This window comes from Tachysurus fulvidraco, chromosome 14 (genome assembly GCF_022655615.1).
Source record: "Tachysurus fulvidraco isolate hzauxx_2018 chromosome 14, HZAU_PFXX_2.0, whole genome shotgun sequence".
Taxonomy (NCBI): Eukaryota; Metazoa; Chordata; class Actinopteri; order Siluriformes; family Bagridae; genus Tachysurus; species Tachysurus fulvidraco.
The window spans coordinates 9733454-9749425 of NC_062531.1; the positions used below are offsets into that span (position 1 = coordinate 9733454).

Below are 15972 nucleotides of genomic sequence, written 5' to 3' on the forward strand. Positions count from 1 at the left end.
CCCTCCCCCCCCCCCTTTCAGCTTTTTAGTAAGTCTAACTCTGATAATGTAATGTTATCTGGGTGTGATATTTTGTATGTTTTGACCTGGAGTAGTGCACCAATAAACTGTTTTTAAAAAAAAATTGATTTGATGTGTGCTTTAATATGAAACGTATTTGAAAATTTGCCTACACTTGAACTTTAATTTTTTTTACTTCGTGTTTAAAATTCAATTACTTTTTAAATGCAGTTTGCACTAATATAAATAAGTTGATCTAATTGTCAAGATTTCATATTTTATTTGCATGTTTTTTTATTTGTGCACAAATTAAAATGTGTTTTTTCCAACATATATCTGCATCAAATACAACAGTATTTACACCAGTGGACAATAAACATGTTGGTATAGAAATAATACGCATGTAATTCTTGAAATGTTTAAAATAGAGCTGGAAATTGCATCGATCGCATCGAGAAAGGACTGATCATTCACAAAGGAAACCTGAACTGAAAGCGTTAAGGTGGCAGATTATACAATTAGAGGTTTTATATTAGTTCTTGTAACTCTTGCACTGCAGCGGTGTCAAACTCTGGCCCGCGGTGTAATTCTATTTGGCCCGCGAGATCATATCAAATGTGCATTACAGCTGACAAGCCGCATGCTCCGCTAATACTACAACTCCCAGAATGCCTTGCCACTGTATTGACGCGTAGTCACGAACACCAAGCGCCCCTCATTCTCTGTTAACAGTCGTTAACAACCATGTTACAGCCACATCAGGCAAGTTAATTCCACCCTCCACAAAAATGGCCAAACGAAAGATGGACAGTAGGAGCGTTCAAGACAGGTGGGAGGCAGATTATCTGTTCACGTATATAAAGGACAGACCTGTTTGCCTTGTGTGTTAACGGAGCTAACGTGTCTGTAACGAAAGAATATAACATAAGAAGACAATATGAAACGAAACATTATGAGAAGTATAAGGACCTGGACATAAAGCAGAAGCTCCAGAATGCGGAGGAGATGAAAAAAGTCTGGTTTCCCGGCAGACTATGTTCATGAAAGCAAAATCAAAAAGTGAAGCTGCTCTAAAGACGAGCGTTATTGTGGCAGCAGAGACAGCAAAATCTGCCCGGCCCTTTAATGAGGGAGAGTTTGTCAAAAAGTGTATGGTCAAAGTTTGCGAAATGATCACCATTGGTGTGGCTTTTATTTCGAATTTAATTTCTTATGTGTTTGTAATATCAAGCTCTGGTTGTTCCAAATCCTGTATTTAAGGAAAAACTAAAGTTTGTTTCCGAAAAGGTTGAACATCAGTTGCAGTTAATTTTTCAATAAATATTCAGTTTGGCCCGTGACTTTATCTCAGTTTTATATTTTGGCCCACTGTGCATTTGAGTTTGACACCCCTGTCTTACAGTGTAGAATTTTATCTGTAATCACTTTTATGTACATTGAGACCTGCATTTAACTATAATGAGGTTCGAACCCCATCTCGAGCTGCATGTTGCTCCTAAATGAGTACGAAGTTTAAATGTTGATTAATTATAACCCAAGAACCAACAAATACACAAACAAGCATCTGTGCGAATGTCTTGAGAACATTACATAATATAAAAGTGTTGTGTATTGATTTACTTTCTTTAACCTTTCCATAATTTGGGAAACATTGTCTTTAATGATTATATTTGTAATGTGTGGTTGTATAGTGGGCTGTAAGTGCTGTGGATAATTATTAGGTTTTATGCTCTCCGAATGATGTACAAACACTTTGTTTATGTTCAAAATATATCTTATCTTTACTGTATTAGTAAATGTGATCCACATCACTGGAACACAAACGTTAGCTCAAAGATCTTCGGCTTTTTCCGGTTTAAATGTCGTTACTATGGAAACTTTAAAGGTCGTTACCATGGAACTTTAAAGGTCGTTACTATCGAAACTTAAAAGCTTAGGAAGGAAGAAAAAAAAACAGCAAGTAGCTGCTAAGCTAGTAGATATTAGAAACGCAATATAAGTGTAACTATCTACGTTTTACTGGTCATTTAAATATGTCAATTCACCCACTTGCAAACCCAAAAGGAACGAAGAAATTGTGTGAGCTTTGTCAGAAACCAGCTCATCTCCAGTGCACAAAATGTCGTGTCACATTTTACTGGTGAGTTCGAGCTCAAAAGTTTGTTTACGGTTCATTAATATCCCATATCAGTGCAGGCAGTTTGTGGTATTATATCTACTTTATTACTTTGTCTTTATCATAAAATACTGCAGTTTATATATAGCTCAAATATTTGATAGGTCTTATGACGTCTGATTTTGCAGGTTCTGTATGATCGTTTCTATGGTAACCGGGGTTTTCTTTTTTTTTTTATCAGAATCAGAATCAGCTTTATTGCCAGGCGTTTTCACATGCGATGAATCTGTTTTAGTGCCAGAAGCTCCACAGTCTAACAGAATGAGATATACAGTATAATTGTATGTACACATTTACAGATGTGAAATGTGTTTTAAGCATTTTTATTATTAACTTAAAAAACCTTTTAAGTTTAGAAATAGAGGCTATAGTGAGGGAACTTTTTTATTATTATTATTTTATATAAAACAAATAAATATATATATAGCCTACAATTTCTATAGCTGCAGTTATTATTAACAGGAAATAACTTTTCTCATATGGTCCACAACATTAAATGCAGCTATAACTATAAACGGATAAAAAAAAATCAGTGTGAGGTGTTTATTAATAATTCAGAATTGTAATCGTTGGCAAGCATCTGTGCTGTAATAGAAATAATATTAAATAATTTCGGCATGTGCTGTTATTGGAAAATAATCAACTCTGTGTCAGAGGGTTTCAGTGAAATGCAGAGGTTGTCAGTATCCGAATGAAGCACTAGGTGGCGCCATTTGTACAAGGATTGACTTGTCTCATTGCATAGCGTTTTGTCTCCTGACACAGGAAGGTCAATTTAGTTCAAACAGGCGGGGGTGGAATTAATGGGCGGGAAGATGCTGAGAGCTGCGTCCTTTTAAATAGGAGGAGGAAAACTGGACTGACATTAAACCCGCAGTGTGTTCGGTGTTTCTGTGCATAACGCGTACAGACAATATGAAAGGGCGTGTATCACAAAATAATACGTGCTGCTTTGCTCAAACACTTACATTTCCAACAAACTGCTTTTGGGACTAAGAAGATATTAGATTCATTTGTCATTCTGAAATGGCGCCTATAAAAGACAGCGTGTATGATGAGAATTTTAGATCCGTTAGGGCACCTCGTTTGGACAATACATAGTACACTGCTCGTGAACGACAACGTGTTTGGGGTGCCTTTAGTTTCGCCCTGGCTCACGTGACCTGATCTAGGCCAATCACAGAAAGCCTTTCGCGTTAGTGGGGCTCGTTTGAGTGCACCATAGATGTTCTTTTGTGGGACTGCAGTTACACAGGCGTGGCATGATAATATATCTAGGTAACTAGTAAAAACGTCTGTTAGCACACACTATATTGTGTGGAAAAGGAGAACAGGAGGCTCCCGTGATCGAGTGATACATAGACTATGCGTTATTTGGATTAAATCAGCTCTCTTTTTATGTTTCCTAATAAACCTTACTAATATTTAATGTTTTAGTGCTAGCTAGCAATAAAGCATTGTTTGTGCTTATTGGTGTGTTTGTTAAAGTTATGGAGGTTTTTGACAAGTCGGTGGATGTTAGCATTTAATATTAATACTAATATTTCTTTTGAGCAAATGAAAAACATGTTCCAATTTCTGCTTGATCATGACGTCTTGTTTCACTGGGGAATAAATATAAGGTGACACCAGTTTCCATTCAACAATATGGTGAAGAGAACAAATACATTTACAAATAAAATGAGAGAAAAGTTTGTTGACCTTCATAAGTCAGACGCTGGATATAAAAATGCCTATATGTATGTTTAAAGACTTAAAAATATCTTTGTTCTCCAAATTAGGAGAAGGAGAAGATTATAGGATAAGTTTCTGTGCTATTATGTGTCAAAAGGAGGTTTCACTAAATGCACTAATAAATTGCAGCAGTGCCAATAAATGTGACATTTAGTTTTGTTAGAAAATATCTGGAATAAACGATTTCTTCGTGTTTTCTTTATGAGAATAAACTAAGTATCCACAAAGACATTTTATGGCCAATGAGTTTAAATTCGGTCTCATCTGAGCACAACACAATTCTATTTCTGGTTCCTATTTTTTTCCTCTTTCTGAATTCATCTGGAATTTACATGTGTAAATATGCAACAAAATTTGTTCTTCTCCAGGATAATAGATTATGTCACATAAATTTTATAGGGTGTGAAAAATCTGTAAATCTTTGTTAAGGAAATGCTGTTAAACAATCAATAATTTAAGCAAAACAGGTAACTGTCTAGTTGTTTGCATAGAACATTAATTGTGTTCATTTTCTATGCTTGTTTTTTCCTAATTCTCCTTAAGGCTACTAACACTATTGTTTGTTTATTAGTTGTGTCTAGTCAGTTTCTTTGAAGTGCTACCAAATGCATGTGGTTATAACCAAGTATATGACCACAAAATATGAATCTAGTTATAAATTACCATGCACAAACAGTCAGCAGCAGATAATTTGCTGGTTGCAACAAGTTAAAAGTTTTTGGTCAGTTTGTCATAGAAATGTACTGTCAAAGATGTAATATATCTCTCACTGAAACATTTGTCTGGGACATTTGAAATAGATAGATGTTTCTTTTATTCATTCATTTGCAGTAACTGTTTTATCCTAGTCAGGGTCATGGTGGACACAAAGCATAGCCTGGCACACTCTAGGAAAATGGTATTCCACATGGGATGCCAGTCTATCACAGGACAACACACACTGCTTTTAACGTCTACTGCCATGTTTCTGGGAAGCGGGAGGAAACCAGAAACCCACATAGGCATGGGGAGAATTTTTAAAACCCCACACAGGCACTGGAACTCTGAAGAGATTATACTACCCACTGCTTTGTCACTGTACTACCCAGGATGTTTAATAAAAATAAATTATTTATTATTTAAAAATTAAATTAAAAATTAAATTATTTATTAAGGGGCTTATTTGCATATTGTAGCCTATCAGTACTGCAAATGTCAATATTTTGTTGCCTAACAAGCAATATATTTTTTCATTCTGTGTCTCTCTGCAGTGATGTGACTCACCAGCAGGAAGATTGGAATAGCATCCACGAGAAAGTGTGTGAGCTGCTGATCTTCATACGAACCCCTACACCATTTTCCTGTTTCCAGGCTGAACGAGACATTCATCAGATACAGACACTGAAAAGATTGGTACACTGTTTACGACTGCAATTTGTGCATTTACTCACACAGCCTGACCACTAAGTATATATGTACTGATTTTGTAATGCTGCTAACTCCAGAAGCCACATTTTAATCAGGATATGTGTTTGATTGACATTAGGAATACATAAAAGACCTATCCCATGGTACAGCTAAGAGCTGGGTGTCAGAAGGGAAGTACAGGGAGGCAATGCCTGCAGCTCAGCTTTCCCTGCGCTGTGCTATTGACATTTACGGCTCTGATGCCGTTGAACTGGTGCCAGCCTACTTGCTGCTTGCCGAGACCAGTATAGGTGAGCCAACACACACAAGTCTCATCCTGATCCAACAGAGCACGATTCTGCAGTGTAGAACTTGAGTCTCAGCTGGCACTACTTAATGTGGATTCGGCTCATTTTCATCTCATAATTTATGTAAACTCTTCAGAACAAATTATAGGGTTGCATTTTAAAACTAGGATACATAGTTCACTCCAGAATTGCAGTTTGTATCTCATTACTGTGATGATCTGAGCTGTGTTATTAATAATGTAAATGTTGTGATTCAACCAAGGGGGGCACGGTGGCTTAGTGGTTAGCACGTTCGCTTCGCGCCTCCAGGGTCAGGGTTCGATTCCTGTCTCCGCCTTGTGTGTGCAGAGTTTGCATGTTGTTCTCCCCGTGCCTCGGGGGTTTCCTCTGGGTACTCCGGTTTCCTCCCCCGGTCCAAAGACATGCATGATAGGTTGATTGGCATCTCTGGAAAATTGTCCGTAGTGTGTGAGTGAATGAGAGTGTGTGTGCCCTGCGATGGGTTGGCACTCCATCCAGGGTGTATCCTGCCTTGATGCCCAATGACGCCTGAGATAGGCACAGGCTCCCCATGACCTGAGGTAGTTTAGATAAGCGGTAGAAAATGAGTGAGTGAGTGAGTGAGTGAGTAAGTGAGTGAGTGAGTGATTCAATCACCATTCAGTCACATTGTTGTGAAACCCCTTAGCCTAAACCCCTAACCACATTGATGCAGAACCAGAACAGCCAACTTCATCCATCAGACAAGAGAACCTTTTTCCACATGATTGTTTGGTTTCCATCATGACTTAAGGCAATTAAATAAACTAATGGATTTGATGGTGCTTGCAGGTCTTCATGATGATGTTTGTTTAGGAGTATTGTCTTTCTGGGAATAGGGTTATTTACATATTGAGAGCATGTGACACTTTAGTTGTACTGGTAGACTTGTAATGGGCCAAACTTAATTTAGTACTGGGAATATGCAATCACAGCTTTTACATTTTTCTAAATATATTTAAATATTTATAGTTTTTCAAACTATACTGACACACTTTCTTGTGTAGGTTCATGACATATAATTCCAAGTAACTTCATTATAGCTCCAGGATTTAACACTGCAATTCAAACATGTGCAAAATTTCTACCATTGAATTGCCTTTACCCAGAGCCTGGTGTGTCTCTGTCTGTGTTAGGTTTTAAATCTGAATGGGATGGAATGTATATCCGAATATTTCCAGATCAACAGATTCTCAGTGTGCATTTTTTTTCTATATGAATGTGCCAGTGTCTGTTTTTTCCTCAGGTTTAGGTTCCCTGCTCCAGGCGGAAAGCTGTCTCTCAAAGGTAGAGTGGATGATAATGAAGAGCCCGGGCTGCAACCGGACGGTTCTTCTTCAACTGCTCCACAGAACCTTGGGCCGCCTGTACTCAGCCAAAGGAGACTACAACTCTGCCCTGCTGCACTTCGCTAATGATGTTAGTCTTTACCTGCATCTCTTTTCTTTGTTGTGGGTTTGTTTGTGCGTACAAGTGTATTATGTAAATGAGAAGTTGTCACCGAGTAGAGGTTTTTGCATTTGTGCATGCAGGTGTACTATGCAAGCGAGGAGTTTGGTTTGGACAGTGTGGTGACAGCTGGAGGCTATTTCTTGATGGCAAACATATTCTTGAAACAGGAGAAGACAGATATTTCAACCTCACTCTACTCAGAGGTACATCAACAACTTCTACACCTACCATCCATAATATTTCCCATTCACACTCCTTATTTTCATGTGTTTGTAGGTTGCCAGTATGTGGCATGTGCACCTGTCTAACTTGATGGAGTGTTACAGTCAGGAGGAACATAAGGGAAAACAATACTTTGGTGAGCTGATGAGTCTCTCATCCTAATCTCTAATCTCATTCTAATCTCTAATCTCATTTTAAATTAGCCAATCAAATCAAGACAATCACAGAAAGCAGTGCATCAGGGAGCATGAGTATCATTGGGTCTTTTTTCTCTGTGTGTGTTTTCAAATGGAGAATGCTTCATTATTTCTTTAATAGAGTCATTATTTTGCAGCAAATGCCACAGTGTGGCAGCCAGTAAAATTTGTGCATCATAACTTCAATCCCCGGGTCATTTTAGTGTCTATACAGCAGAGTTTCTTTGAAAATTCCACCCATATCTGCACATCTATGTGTTCTTGGGCCCTGTGATGGACCAGTCTGCCATCCAAGGTGTATTTCTGCTTGGATATGTTTCCAGTATAGGATTCTGTGACTTTGAATGAATGAATGAAATAAAATCATTTATAAAACTTGCTAAGTTGTGTGTATAATGTGAGCAGGGTTAATTTAACGTTATGTTACTGTTATAATCAACTAACATAACATAACGATAATTAACCCTGAATTCTACCATTCAATCACCATTCAGTCACATTTATCTATTATTTATATAATAAAATTGCAGGAAGATATCTTGATAAAAAATATATGCATCTACCATTCTATTGAGGCAGTATAACAGGTTTGAATCTTGCAACAAAATGATATACAGTAATACCTCGAGATTCGAGTTTAATTTGTTCCGTGACCTTGCTCATATCTCAAATTGTTCGTACCTCAAAGCAATTTTCCCCATTTAAATGAATTGAAATCCCATTAATCCGTTCCAGCTCGCAAAATTCCACTCCAGTTGTTTGTTTATGTGTTTTGAATCTGAAAAATGTATAGTACCTGTACATAAATGACAAATATTGTATAAAAACATACAGTAGTAAAAGAGAATGTAAAAAAAATAATCTGGTTTTACTTTACAGAAGATGCGCATGGAGGTTGAGTGATGAGATTGAACAGGCGGAGGAGTTAGGAGGAATTACACTTTCACTTTCGTTCACTTACTCGCACTCTTAATGCAACTGAACTTAATTGCTACAATTTCTGTTTTCTTTACATTCATTTTGCTTAATTTTCTTCATCACTTTTCTCTTCACTTGTTTTTGCCTTTTTTTTGTCACTCTTTCCTCACTAACATCTGCCGGTCGTTTTAATAAAAACCTGTCCGGTCGGCATATCGGATGCGGTGTAGTCGCACAAGTTCAAATTTTTTAACGGATCCAATGCTCAAAACGGATCCGAAAATTACGGATCCGCAGATGGTCAACACCTCACGCAGCGCCTTTGTCATGTGCAGTGGAAAGGCGGCTTTAAGGGAAGCTGAGCCGGGGGAAACAGAGCACACGTGGTAGTTTGGATGTTTGTTTCTGCAGCGCAGCTCGGATGCTTGTATCTCAAAAATTTGCTCGTATCTCAAGGCCAAAATTTGGTCGGATCACAGCTCATATCTCCAAAAATTCGTATGTCAAAGCACTCGTATCTCGAGGTATCACTGTAATTATAAATTGACATTGTTTTTGAAGCATTGTTTCAAGGTATTCCGAACCAGGATCTGCTGATATTAATGCAGCATTATTCATGATGCAGCTCCTTCTTTTAAAATGCATTCTCTTTGAAATCTATGTTACATAAATCCAATATAAATTTTACTCAGCGACCACTGATTAGATCTCAAGTAAGGACAGGTGCTAATAGTGCATTCTTTCCCTTAATTTTCCTCTAAAGACATGCCCTGGAAGTGATTATCACTCCCACCTATAACCTCATTCCAGCTGGCCACTTCATCCACTATAGCACCTGGTCACGTTTGAACCAAAAACTTAACCTGGGCAAGAACAAGCTGTCCAGGACTTTTAGTTTACTCAAAGCAACAACAGCAATGCTGTATCATGCTGAGGAATAAGCAAACCCCACCATGACACAGCTTAATTTCGGATGCAAATATGCGTCCCTTGTGTGTCTTTCCCTGCCCCATCTCTCTCTCTCTCTCTCTCCCCCTCCCTCCCTCCCTCCCTCCCTCTCCCTCCCTCTCTCCCTCCCTCCCTCCCTCCCTCCCTCCCTCTCCCCCTCCCTCCCTCCCTCCCTCTCTCCCTCCCCCCTCCCTCCCTCCCCCTCCCTCTCCCCCCCCCCCCCTCTCTCTGCACTGTTGTTGTGTGGTGCAGTGCCTCCCACGGCCAGGCTGTGCTGAAGGTAGTTGAGTGCTTTACGCCGTGGTCAGCCGCTCCCACTGCACTGAGCTGCACTGAGCTGCTGATACTGCATAAGCTGATCCTAGATCAATACACCCGCAGCTGAACTTGGGTGGATGACGTGCCAAAAATAAAAATACGATACTGCATCATACAACTCCATGTTCCTGTGATACACAACATGTATGGAGGATTTTTTTTTTACGAACATAAAAATAGATTATTAGAAAAGAAATCTGCTAAATCTAATCAGGCATCATATGGTTGTCAACCTCTTACCTGAAAAGCAGATAAACTGCCATTTCTGCTTTAGTATAAATATTTAAAGTGATTTAAAATGTTTTTGAGGGTGACTAAACGCTCGTCATTGATTACTAACCAGAACAGATTGTTTAACCCCAAAATATGAGATCATAAAAATACTGAGGTTTATATTGTGGCTGATATTGATCTGAAATGCTTGAATTGCACTGCATCTGACTTAATGTATTGTACAGTTTTTTTTAATCTCTTGAAAGTATGTGATGACCCAGATCTTGTATGTGAACACAACTTGTTTTCAAGGCTGTTGCTATCATGCTTGCAACATTTTGCATAACTTTGAAACAATGTGAATAAATAAATGATTTATTGAATAAATGTTTTTTTTCTCATTTACCCAGAATACTCGAAATATACTACAATAGAATTGCAAATCTGTTATTCTGTACATGGTCTCTTAAAGCCTTTATCACAAGAGAAAGTGATGACAAGAGTTGTACTCTTATGCTACTGCCCTTGTTTTGATAGAGCACAGAGAGATGACTTTCCCTACGAAACTTCATAAGAGTTAATATCTCCGGCTTGTTGCATTATTATTTGCTTACAGGGTGTTTACATGGCTAGTCAGCCTGCATGATTGTCAAACCATTATTTATGTTCAACAAATAGATTTCCTTCAATAAATTTCCTGTCTAAATCAAAATAAAATAACACACACTGTTTTTAATAAACCTTTAAAAGTCCTAACACTGCGGTAATGTTTGTTTTTCACTTTCATTTTGTTATTTGCTATAACTGATTAAAGCCAGAAAAAGATCTGACTTCATTTTGTCTTGGTCACATCAGAAAAAGCTGGGTGTGGGTGTGTAGACTTTTTATTCCTACTGGATCACAATGTACATTGTTTCAGCTGACACCTTCACTAATGCTGAAATGTGTTGTTTGCATGTATTTAGATGAGGCACAGCGTGTAGAGGTGAATCGGATGTTGTGTGTGATGTTTGAGGCTCAGGAACAGGATGTAAATACACAGCCTGCCTACCAGACCACACTGTCTCACTCTCTAGCCCAGAAGGCATTGCTGTCTCACTGCCTGGCTATGCTCTGGTTTCTCTGCAATGACCACGAGAAGGTAAATTTCTGCCCCTTGATCTTTGAATTCACACGCACGCACACACACACACACACACACACACACACACACACACACACACACACACACACACACACACACACACACACACCTCTATTTAGAATATACAAATGCACACCTGTATATTCAGCCTATTTATATAAACTTAAATGTCATCACGTCTTCATGTTTTCTCTCTAATAATTCAAACTGTGTATTGACAGGGTAAATATGCAAAAGAGCTTGAGAATCAACTACCGTAACCCTGTGTGCACATTGAGCATATATAGACAGGACTGTGATGTGTTTGAGAGTGTGTGTGACACTTTAAAGCTCTTGGTGTAGTTCTGGGCAGCCAGCTGAAATTTTCTGCTCCTGTTGCTGACTCAGTCCTGACTTCACAGGGATGCACATGGGTCACTCAGGAGCTTGAATTGATCGTTGAATTGCATTAAGGCAGCTTGCTCTTGGCAGGTAGTTTTCCCGCATGCCATCACACCCCTGCAACTGATCCAGACTGCAACTATATGTTGTTTTTAATTCCCATGTCCTCCCAAATCACCCCATTACTAAGATTTACAACATTAAAACTAAACTACAAATCCCAAATCAGACCCTTACTACCCTGAAGGCAGTTACCAAACCCAGCACTGTACCAGTGCACAAGGAAGACATGCGTCATGACTCTTCTCTGGCCTGGCACTCAGGTGCCGGAATGGAACATCCTCTGTCTGTCCAAACAGCTGTCGCTGGTTGTCTTCACATCAACATTGTAGTTCTATCTCTTCATTAGACACTTAAGTACTTAAGCAAGCACTACATCTACAAACTAAAACAACCGTGATGTTCACTCTTTGCTGTGCTAACTGCACTCTAATAGCTTTGTGGTTTAATAGAGTGTATGCTCAATGCTAATACTGTAACTGTAAATCTAGAACAGTTCTAGAGAGATCCTGTAACCATGTTATTATTTTTTGTAATGTAGTTTGAGCTGCCTATTGAAGGTACAATGGAAAAAAAAAACAAGAACCCTATTTTCTTAAACGTGCCACACTGTCCTGCATGGATTTCAGCAGCCTATAACATGAGAACTGCTGTGATAATGAAAAGCTTATCCTAAAATTGAGCAATCACTCTGTTCTACATCAGGCAATTTATTTGTTAAAGTTTTGTGCATTAATCCTCAGTTTGATTGCTTTTAGAGGTTCATATAATTGCTTTTGTGAACAATTCTGCACATGACTCGATTTTTAGAAGCAAATCAATCTGGATGAATTGCATTTTATGTGCTACCTTGAAGAGTAACTGTCTAAAGCTGGCCGTTAGATATAAATTTTAAAAAGTGGTCTCTTTCCTTTAGAAGCCCTGTATCTTATCTTGAACACAATTACTATATCCAGCTCATTTAGCACCATAATCCTCTGCTTTTCCTAACTGAACCTTTTACACACCTTTTTGTCCCAGACTTCCGTGTCTGGAGCTTCTGCTATGTGTATGAACACAATAAACCTTTCCTGACTTCATGCCCCAACATAACTTGCACATAAGGAAATACATGAGGCAGAGTGTATAAGAGTATCTCCATAATACACAGCATAGTAATGAGAGCAAAACATCCCAAACCCCCTTTTTGAGTTCAAAATGTCAGTTGGTTATATCAATGGTCAGTGGTTGAATCACTTAATCTGCTGTTCTGTGAATCAACATGCCCGTGCCAGCGCAGGGATTAGCGACAATTACTAGAGCTGAGCTAAAACGGCTGGTTCATGTAGAGGTGTGCACATGGCTGTTTTTTTTATATATTTTCTAATGAACCATTCCCAATGAATTTAGGAAAATGCGAGCACCATCCCGATACGCTCCCACATTAAACCACGTGACCTGTCTTTGTCTTGCACTCTTCATATAAGACCCCCCACATAATGGTATTTACTGTTTAGTTGTATATCCTATAACACTTAGAACAATAGATATTGACTGAGAAAGCCAGAGGCAACAAGTGCAAGGAGAATCACCAAGACGACACGAGCAAGAAAACATGACGGGATCCAAGCGCTTCTGGGAGTCAAGCAGTATTAAGTGTGTTGAAAAAATGTTCACTAGGAGTATATTGTGAATGAGTCACAGGAAAAACCTTTTTTACTACAGCAACAGTTCTTAAACCTTTCATGGCACTGTGAAGCACTTTGGTCAGCCGTGTGGCTGTTTGTAAATGTGCTATATAAATAAACTTGAACTTGAACTTGAACTATATTGTCGTACCCACAATGCATCCAAGTCCTGGCATACACTTCTAATGCTACATAATGGCATGACAATGCAGCCAGGGGCTTTTCATTTTCAGTGAATTCTGGTGTCTTCCGGTGACATGATCGACAGCAGACGTTAGCGACTATGTGTGGGCGTGTCCAGACACGTGACAGTTTAACTTACAAATATGCAGCCACGACTACCACTGGAAGGGAAGACAGAAGGGCACACACTACTTCTCCTTCATCTCATATATGATATGATGCATTCATACACTGATGAATTTTATATACAAACACCAAATCTTCCTCCAGAAGGTTTCAGTTTAACAGCAAGAAAATAGATTTGTTGTAAATTATACTTACTGATATATGTTATTACTATGGCAACCAATAGTAGGAATTCCTACTGCGACTTCACAGTACGGTTACCAGAGACTTGCAGGGATAAAAACGTAAACGTGACTGTAGCTTATAGTCAGGTGTGCTACTAACACTAATGGGATATAAATTTTTGGCCTCAGACAAATAAATTCAGGCCAGATATGGATTTTGTTTCACAGTCATTGTCGTGACCACCATAGCGATTTCCACCAATTTATTTTTATCATTTGTTCTTTGATGTCTTTTTTTAGCATTTATATCTGTGTGTGTGTGCAGGCGCTGGACTTTGGCAGGATGGCAGAAGAGTATATCGAGGAGTGTGAACCCAGCAGTCTGGATGATTCCATCCAGAGTCTTATACAACAGGCAGAAACACACCTCAACCCATAACAAACACTCATCGTTCACCACAAACTAATACATTCAACACTCGTCTACTAACACACACATAATAATAAACCGGTACACTCAACACTCAACACATAACCCTGACTAATCATAATGCACCAAGCCCTCATAGATGCCCTGCTTACTCATAATCTCAATATAAAAATGTGCACAGCACTCACACACTGTCCTAAAAATATACAAATAATACAATACAAAACAACTCTCCTTTTTATAAACATCTCAGTCATGAGGCTGTAGAGTTAATGACCGGACTTTGCCTTGGTGTTTGTTTCTAAGTAGTGATTAGTAGCTGATGGTGTATTGTAAATCAGAATGGTGTTAAATAAGAGCACAAGCCTCTGATGCACATTTCATGTTCCAGACATTTTTATAATGTCTTTTTATTATTATTATTATATTGTTTCTTATCATCATTATTATTAGAATATCGTAACATACAACATTTATGTTAGAGTTCTAACACTAATAAGTTCCCTAATATTATAGAACATTGCTGGTTTTTTGGCATTCACGGGGAGCATGTATGTAACTTAAAATAAAAAACCAACAAACAAACAAACAAACAAAAAAAACATGAGGCAATGAAATGTGGTTAACAATGAATCTGCTCATTTTCCTTTTACATACTGGAAATCAACAAAACTGAACATTAGCAGCAACTTGACATTATTACGTAGTGATAAATGCCATTTTCTCAGTCTCTTGTTAGTGGAGTGTGGCAACAGAGTGGTACCATGTGAATATGGTTTTTGCTTAGGTTTGGCTTTCATATTACACTGTTGAGGCGATCAACATCTCTGCTCATGTTTACTTAAGACTTAAGTCTTGCCACTTAATCCATTGAATCACAAGCGTTGGTTTGGAATCAAGACAGGTTTTAACAACATGATAAAAGGCTAAAGGAGCTCTGCAGCTCACATTATTGGCTCCCATGGTACAAGGAAGGAGTGTGTCCGGTTGCTTAGTTACCAGTCATTCCACTGATGGTTGATGGAACACATGACACATGGTACAGCAAATCACAACATGGAGGATAGGGAGGGTGTGTGTGTGTGTGTGTGTGTGTTTGTGTGTTTTAGCTGTTATACATGTGTGTTAAAGCATTCTGCTAAAGCTCACCACCAGGGATTAGTGCACACAAACCAGTTTTATCATTCAAAAAAACCAAGAACAATAGAAAACAAACAACAAAAAAGTGCATGATTACGTCAAAGCACTTCCTTGTGATGAATCGGATGTCAGAATGTCCATTTTCTGCTTTAGAATGAGGCAGGGGAGGAATTTGATCCAGGCTGCTTCCCTGAGTTTGAATCAACCTCAATTGTTTACTACCAAAATTCTGCTTCAAGTTTGAAAGGTTTTGATTTGATCCGGTTTTTGAGTGTTTTGTAAATGTAAAGTAACAATCTGCGTTCTGGCGTAAACATACAATTGTAAAGTCCAGTTCATGAGTTTGGTCCATACTGTAAATAAATTCATTGCTAAGCCTGTGTGGAATTGAATCCTTGAGGTAAATGGTATCTAAATGTGATCCGAATTCAGAGAATTGGTTCCAAAGATGTAGTCAAGAGGAGGATATTTCTAGCTTTTTACAAACAGCACCAGTCTGTACACCACTGGGTTAGACCCATTTGAGTTGATAGTTAAGTTTATTGTTTATGTCGTACAAAGAAATTTCAAACAGTTTAAGATTTTAGTGTTGGCAAAAAAAAAAAAAAAAGTCATACAGACATAAGGGTGCAGTACTCATAAGCCTAATAAGCATTCAATCATACATAATACTTGTTCTATGTAGCTCACTGCTCAGATGCTAAAGGTCCGAAGGGGTGAAGTAAACATTGGGTGTGGTGCATACTGCACATGCAGGTCTGTACAG

General features: G+C 38.4%; 1 protein-coding gene across 2 annotated transcripts; it reads left to right on the top strand.

Moving 5' to 3' along the window:
• Nucleotides 1-1895: 1895 nt before the first annotated feature.
• zmynd12 (zinc finger, MYND-type containing 12) lies at nt 1896-15586 on the top strand. Of its 2 annotated transcripts, none has more exons than XM_027166480.2 (8): nt 1896-2140; nt 5161-5302; nt 5436-5607; nt 6890-7062; nt 7176-7298; nt 7372-7453; nt 10877-11052; nt 13962-15586. In XM_027166480.2, the coding sequence occupies exons 1-8, from the start codon at nt 2034-2036 to the stop codon at nt 14073-14075; spliced, it is 1089 nt and encodes a 362-aa protein (XP_027022281.1). In that variant the 5' UTR covers nt 1896-2033; the 3' UTR covers nt 14076-15586. The 2 variants fall into 2 exon arrangements, with proteins under 2 accessions (XP_027022281.1, XP_047678882.1); XM_047822926.1 differs by lacking the exon at nt 1896-2140 and adding an exon at nt 3387-3454.
• Nucleotides 15587-15972: the final 386 nt, after the last annotated feature.